This window comes from Pyrus communis, chromosome 10 (genome assembly GCF_963583255.1).
Source record: "Pyrus communis chromosome 10, drPyrComm1.1, whole genome shotgun sequence".
In the NCBI taxonomy this organism is placed as follows: domain Eukaryota; kingdom Viridiplantae; phylum Streptophyta; class Magnoliopsida; order Rosales; family Rosaceae; genus Pyrus; species Pyrus communis.
This window is the reverse complement of record NC_084812.1, coordinates 12,781,578-12,788,864: the sequence shown is the minus strand read 5'-3', so window position 1 is coordinate 12,788,864 and position 7,287 is coordinate 12,781,578. Positions and strand designations below refer to the sequence as shown.

At 35.3% G+C, this 7,287-nt stretch overlaps 1 protein-coding gene across 1 annotated transcript; it reads left to right on the top strand.

Annotated features, from left to right (window-relative positions):
- The first annotated feature begins 4,923 nt into the window (after positions 1 to 4,923).
- On the top strand, positions 4,924 to 7,109 carry LOC137746489 (sugar transport protein 1-like). The gene is made up of 4 exons (XM_068486510.1): positions 4,924 to 5,059; positions 5,452 to 5,777; positions 5,923 to 6,552; positions 6,654 to 7,109. The coding sequence occupies exons 1-4, from the start codon at positions 4,924 to 4,926 to the stop codon at positions 7,107 to 7,109; spliced, it is 1,548 nt and encodes a 515-aa protein (XP_068342611.1).
- The last annotated feature ends 178 nt before the right edge of the window (positions 7,110 to 7,287 follow it).

Below are 7,287 nucleotides of genomic sequence, written 5' to 3'. Positions count from 1 at the left end.
TAACAAAGCAAGGACTTCGATAAATTTACCTTCATTAAGTTTATTCTTAGAAAAAGCAAATTCCACAAATTTGGCCTTTGTAAAAAGTGCTTCAAGTTTAGCTTGGCTTAACGAGTGTAGTTTCAAGGCCCCATGAGATTGAAAAACTCAGTTTTCCCCTATTTCACATGAGTAAAAAAGGGAAAAATAGGGCACTGGGAGGATAAAATCCGATTTTGACGCACGGGCAATACCAATTATCCAAGGAGAAAATGTTGTGAAAGGTAAAAAGCCCACAAGAAATATACAGACGCAAGGGAACATGCCTAGATAACTATCCCACTACGGAGAAGAAGTGGGAGAGGGCGACAGGTCGTGGCACTTGTTCCTAAAGCATGCAGTCATATGACAGATGACCACTAAGGAAATGAGGAAGGAGGACTGGTCATGGTGCTTAATCCTCAAGCATGCAATCCTATAAATAGGGAGAGGAGCCAAAGAATAAGGTACGTGAGGATAACCTGAGAGAATCCAGAGAAGAGAAATCAATCGACTGACTTGAGCGTCGGAGTATCTTTCGCAGGTACCCCGCCTAGGCAAGCCACGGAAGAGGAAGATTATTTTGGGACACCTCAAAGAAGGATTCGGCGAACGTGAGGATTGCGATCAACATATCTGTCGAGGTATTTCTTCTCATAGGAAATCTCGCTCCAACAACTACCCAAGAATGACATGTGTCTATTTCGTGAAACACAAGTCAAATGTCTTTCAGTGCTTCAAGAATTTCAAAGCAATGACAGAATTGCAATGTAGCTACAAAGTGAAGTGTCTCCGAAGTGATAGAGCTAGAGAGTTCATGTCAACTGATTTTATAAGGTTCTACAATGAAATAGGAATTCAAGGGAAATTGACAATAAGATACACGCCGGAGCAAAATGATGTTGTTGAAAGGAAAAGCAAAATTATGTGGAAATGGCAAAGCCAATGCTGCATTAGAAAAATCTATCATACCAGTTTTGGGCAGAAGCTATAAACACAACAGTATATCTTCTCAATAGGTGTCTCACTAAGGCACTAGACAAGATGACTTCTTTTGAAGCCTGTAGTGGAAGCAAACTAAAAATTAGCCATCTCAAAATAAGAAAACCAAAAATTAGCCGTCTCAAAATCTTTGGTTCTTTGTGCTATATGTTAATGTTCCGTCAAACTTGACACATACTTGAAAGCAATAGCTACAAATGCATAGTTGTAGGCTATGACACAAGTGAGAGGCTACAGATTATATAATCTAGTCACTAAGAAGATTATTCAATCAAGAGATACACCATAAATTCTTACTTGGATTGGAATCATGAGAATGAAAAAAATGTCAATGTTCCAATGATTGGTGAAATTGAAAGAGAAAGAGGTACATAAGTTGAAGTATGTTAGAAACTACATAATCTCTAGACACATTGTTGACTACACCACAGACATGTCAACAAAGTGGCTCTATTCTATTTGTTACTGGTTCTATCTCACAAGCCAAATCAAGGATCTCTCATAGCCATGATCACACTCCATTGAAGTGGAGGAGTTTAAGTGATGTGCTAGCTCAATGAAATGTGTGCATTATGGAACCTGAGAACTATGAAGAAGCAACACAAGATGACTCTTGGAAGAAAGCTATGCAATATGACATAAATTATAGAAAAGAATCACACATAGAAGCTAATTGATAGACCATCTGATAAGCCTATCATTAATGTCAAATGGGGCTACAAGACAAAGCTTAACTTGGATGGATCAATACAGAAGAACAAGCTAGATTGGTGCAAAAGGCTATTCTCAGAAGCTACTATATCAAAAAGTCCAAAAAGAAAATCATCTTATTTTTCTTCAAGCTCTTCACTGAATCAAATACAAACACTACCAAACAAGTGGTCTATAGCTACTATTGTAATGCTCCCATTTTTAGTACTAACCAGATGCTATTATTACTATTCGGTGTACTTGGTTTTTTTTTTTTTTTTTTTTTTTTTTTATCAAAAACAACAAAATTTCATTCAAAATCCAGAGGCTAATCCAATACATTAGAGAGAAGACTCCCCTAAAATCTCAAATAGTATCAAGAGGTTCCTCGAATCAAGTACAAACACCATTGTTAACGATAGTTACTCTTGCCATGTGATGAGCAACTTTATTTGTTTGGTGGCGTACATGGGACAAAGAAGCTCCAGTGATCAAACACATGAGGGTGTTCAATTTATTTGGTCATAAACTAAGGATTTGAATCCCATCCGGATCCAAATTGTGGGGATCCTTGGGATCTTCACATCTTAGCCATTCATCGTGCATCATGCAGTCATAAATCATTTGACTTTTTTTATTTAGAATTAAACACAAATAGTACTTGAAGAAAACTAACCGTACGATGTAAGATGAACAGTTAGGACGTGAATCCCCACAAAGTGGATCCGAAGAGAATCCTCTTCCATAAACTAATTCATTGCTTACGAAAATAGTGATTCTCTCAACGTTAGGCAAATAGAATAATCAACAAAAGAGATATGTACTTTGTTTAATCATGTCAAATTGATCGATCTTCTGTTGGCATTTCGAATTTGATCAATGCTTTCTTTTCCCTAATCCCTGGCAATCAAGATTTTATGGAACATAGAAAAAATTCCACCGTAATAATCATGTTTGAGTTTGACTTATAATGTAAATCATCATTTTTGCTGTGATATTAGATCAAGCTTATGGATTATGAAATTGAGAAACTTTAAAGTGTACTAAGAACATGTTAACAAAGATTTTTTTTTTTTTTTTTTTTTTGAAAAACGATAGTTTTAAAGGGTTAAATTTGTTGAATATTAGAGAAAATAGATGGTGGGGATCGAACCCACGCTAGAGTCTCCATAAATATTATTACTTTATGTTACTATTTTCATAAGCACCAGGTGCATAGGCATTAAATAGAAAGAACAATAAGTTGCATGTGAGAAAAAGTGTGAGAATATTTAAAAACTTGTAAAAATATTAATTTTCTGTTGTAAACTATTTTATTAATTATCTGTTGTATCCTATTTTACTGAAGGGAGAGAGAGGGTGTGGCGGGAAGAGAAAAAAGGTTGAGGAATTTTTGTGATACTTGCTTCCGTGCCTTTATTTATAACTAGCCTCTCTGCACGCACTAGCGTGCGTGCGAGAGGCATTTTTGCATCATGGGCGCTACGCGCCCCAAAGATGTGTTGTTTTAGATATTCTTATATTTCTTAAGTGATTATTTTATAAATTGTGTTTGTGTCCATCACAACAATTTCTTATTAGTTTCAATTTGTTATTATGTTCAATCATATAACTTAGTCTTTTTGCACCTGCCCATTGTACCCAAAAATGCCTTTATTTATAATGAATTGGATAAATTTTCTTGCTTTGACCAAAAAAAAAAAAAAAAAAATCAAAGATAAAATTTCTTGCCCCACAAGTAATACACTCATAAATGGATGACATCTTCATGTATCCTAAACACAATCTATTAATAATTTTACACAATCACACATGTGCTATAATTAATACTACAACATTTTTGAAATGTTTGAGATTACTCTGATTCTAAAAATTACGAACTTTAGAATAAATATTAGCAACTTTGTTTCCAAGATTATTAATATATATATAACTCCACTATATGTTTGTCGATAATAAATATATTTATATTTTTTAATACAGATGTACAAGATTGTTGATATTTTAGTTTCAGTGATGAGTTTGTTTTGCTCGAATTTCAGTGGTGAGTTTGTTAAGGGAAGTCTCACGTTTCACTAATATAGGTATGAGGATGATAAATATTTATCGTGAATTCTTTAATAATTTACCATCATTGTCGTACATGTTAATTTGCTGTGGTAAAAATATTTATATATATTTTTCCATTAAAAAACACCAGAGAAATCAAGCTACACAATAATCTCTACTAATTAACAAAACACTTATTGACAACTAAAATTCTATGAAATTACCAGTTTAACCCTCTAATTAAAAATGAACATGAATAAGAAATATAGGGTAGAAATGCAATTTCACACAATCAAATTTTGTTGTTTTTTTTTTCAAAGTCTCACCAACAAGTAATCCTAACATACCTCTAATTAAAAAAATTAAAAAAAAAAAAAAAAAACTTCTCACTCCCACATTCTCTAGCACTCTCTTCCTCTCTCCTTCTACATCAAAAACAAATGTGTGCGCCCATATGCTATTTAAAATAAAAGAATGCCTATTAAAAACAAAACGCCCATAAAGATGTGCCAATTAATTGCATCATCACTTAAACTATATAGCTTCTAATCCAAATGCTAATAGTTGGTCTTTGAGTTTTTCTTGTTAGTAAAACAATTTACCTAATAAATGTTTTATCCTTTTTGGATTAAATTTATTTTATTTGGATTCAATATCCTTTATCCGATCATTCTGTCCAATTTATTTTAACTACAGCTTAATCCGCTCATGTATATAAATTTAGCATGTGGATAAGACCAAAATTTTGACCTTTGTAAATTAAATAAAAATAAAAAATAAAAAATAAAAAAAACCTCAACCAGCTTAAGTAGTTAAATTAGATACAAAGAAGAAGAGTCAAACTGAAAGTCCTACCCAGTTACAATTTCAAATGATTTTAAGCAGCAAAACCTTCAAAGAAGTTGTTATATTGGCTACAGATACAGAGATCGGTTAAACTCAAACTCAAACTCTAATCAAATCCTTTTATCTTTATTCTCCTTATCTAATTTAACGACTTAGGGTTTTGCAAGTCTGCGGAGGGTTATAAATAGTACCTCTCATCCACCATCCTTTCACGTTGTTGTATATCTCTGAGTTTTCTCTTCTTGTTTTCGTTATTTCCAGTTAGCTTTTGGTTTTTAAGTCAGTTTTGAATAGATAGTAAAAGGTAAGCAGGCTACAATGGCTGGAGACGGTATAGCTACGACAACGAAAGGTGGAAAAGAATACCCCGGAAAACTCACTGGTAGGGTTCTTCTCACATGTATGGTGGCAGCTACCGGTGGTTTGATTTTTGGCTACGATCTCGGAGTCTCAGGTACATATATAACATGTTTTATGCTTATGAATCCTTTAACTTCCAGATTATATATCACGCCATTGTTATATAATATGAGCTGTTGATTTTTAAGCTTACGCAGCAACGTTTAGCGTCCTGTTATCAACGTTTTGAATTATCATATCGGAATATATTTCTTCTTCAGCTTCAATCATAAAAGATACCAACAATGCACTATACGAGAAAAACTTTTTAAATAAATTAAACACAATCAACCGAAATCACAGATAGCTTCAAAAAGTTTAGAACTGCATGCCCTGAATTGTTCAATTGGAAAATTAGCCGACTGTACCTATATATCCACACTCAAAAAGTTTTGATTTTGTGTTCGTATAAACTAATTAAAGTATCTGACATTGATTATTATGCAGGTGGTGTGACATCGATGGATTCATTCCTGAAAAAGTTTTTTCCAGCGGTTTATAACAAAGAATCCTCGGTCAAGCCTTCCGACAATCAGTACTGCAAGTTTGACAGCCAGATGCTGACGCTCTTCACATCGTCACTGTATGTAGCTGCTCTGGTTTCATGTGTTTGTGCATCAACTATAACCAGAAAGTTTGGTAGGAGACGTACAATGTTTTTGGGTGGAGTTCTCTTCTTGATTGGTGCACTCCTCAATGCCGGCGCTCAATACCTTTGGATGCTTGTTGTTGGTCGAATACTCCTCGGTTTTGGCATTGGATGTGCCAATCAGGTACATTATGAATTATGCTTTAATTTTTTTCTTTCTAAGTTTAGTATGATCGAGGTCCTAAATGTGGTCTAAATTCAATGTTTTTTTTTAATGTTACTTAATTTTATCTTAAGTTTTATTTAATTGTTTCAATTTTTGCGTGCAGTCTGTGCCGATCTATGTGTCTGAGGTAGCCCCACACAAATACCGTGGTGCTTTAAACATGATGTTCCAATTGTCAATCACTATTGGAATACTTGCTGCGGGTGTAATTAACTATTTCTTTTCTGAGATCAAAGGAGGTTGGGGATGGCGTTTGAGTTTGGGCGGTGCTGCAGTCCCTGCAATTATGATCATGATCGGCGCATTAGTTTTACCGGAAACTCCAAACTCTTTGGTTGAGCGTGGTAAGAATGAGGAAGCCAAAACTCAGCTCCTCCGAATCAGAGGCGTTGACAATGTTGACGAGGAGTTTGATGACCTAGTTGCGGCCAGTGGTGCATCCAAGTTGGTAACAAACCCCTGGAGAACCTTGTTGACCAAGAAATACAGACCTCAGCTTGTCTTTGCACTTGCAATTCCTGCCTTTCAGCAACTCACCGGCATGAATGTGATCACATTTTATGCCCCCGTCTTGTTCAAAACAATGGGATTTGGAGGTAGCGCTTCTCTCATGTCCACCGTGATTACCAACGCTGTTAATGCCCTAGCCACCCTCGTTTCGATTTTCACTGTCGATAAGGTTGGAAGGAGGGCCCTTTTCATTGAGGGTGGTGCTCAAATGTTCATCACTCAGGTTAGTTCCTTTTCCCTATGTTGTTCATATTTTTTCATATTTTTTCTTTTCCACAGACAAAATAATTTAGCTGTGTTCTATTCTTTTTCTGGCATTAATAGGTGATTATTGGAATTGTAATTGCTCTTAAATTTGGGATTAGTGGCAACCCTGGTGTATTGTCTAAGGGGTTTGCTGATGGCTTGGTGGCCTGCATCTGTATATATGTTGCTGGATTTGCTTGGTCTTGGGGACCTCTAGGATGGTTGGTGCCAAGTGAAATCTTCCCCCTTGAAGTAAGGTCAGCTGCTCAATCCGTCAATGTCGCTACCAACATGATCTTCACCTTCGCCATAGCTCAAGTTTTCACCACAATGCTTTGCCACTTGAAGTTTGGTTTGTTCTTCTTCTTTGCGTTCTGGGTCGTGGTGATGAACGTTTTCATTTACAAGTTTTTGCCAGAAACCAAAGGGGTTCCGATTGAAGAAATGCACACTATTTGGCAAAAGCACTCCTTTTGGAAAAAGTATGTTATTGAAGACGAAGCTATTGCCGTCAAGGGAGGGCATCACGTCTAGACCTTTGCTCGGCTTTATTGTAGGATTTATTTTTAAATTTTTGTTTAGTATGAGGTTTAATTTTGTTGGATATTTATTGGGTTTATTTTCTGTAAGTTTTTTTTTTTTCTGGTGAAATAATATTGGTTACTTATTATAGAAGTTTATTTGTTTCTTCAATTATTTGTTCTAATGGTCG

Bases quoted from the DNA above. Each gene is read 5' to 3' on its own strand.
- LOC137746489 (XM_068486510.1), top strand. From the start codon at position 4,924: ATGGCTGGAGACGGTATAGCTACGACAACGAAAGGTGGAAAAGAATAC. The intron at 5,060-5,451 runs GTACATATATAA...ATTATTATGCAG, and splicing joins CTACGATCTCGGAGTCTCAG to GTGGTGTGACATCGATGGAT. The intron at 5,778-5,922 runs GTACATTATGAA...TTTTGCGTGCAG, and splicing joins GCATTGGATGTGCCAATCAG to TCTGTGCCGATCTATGTGTC.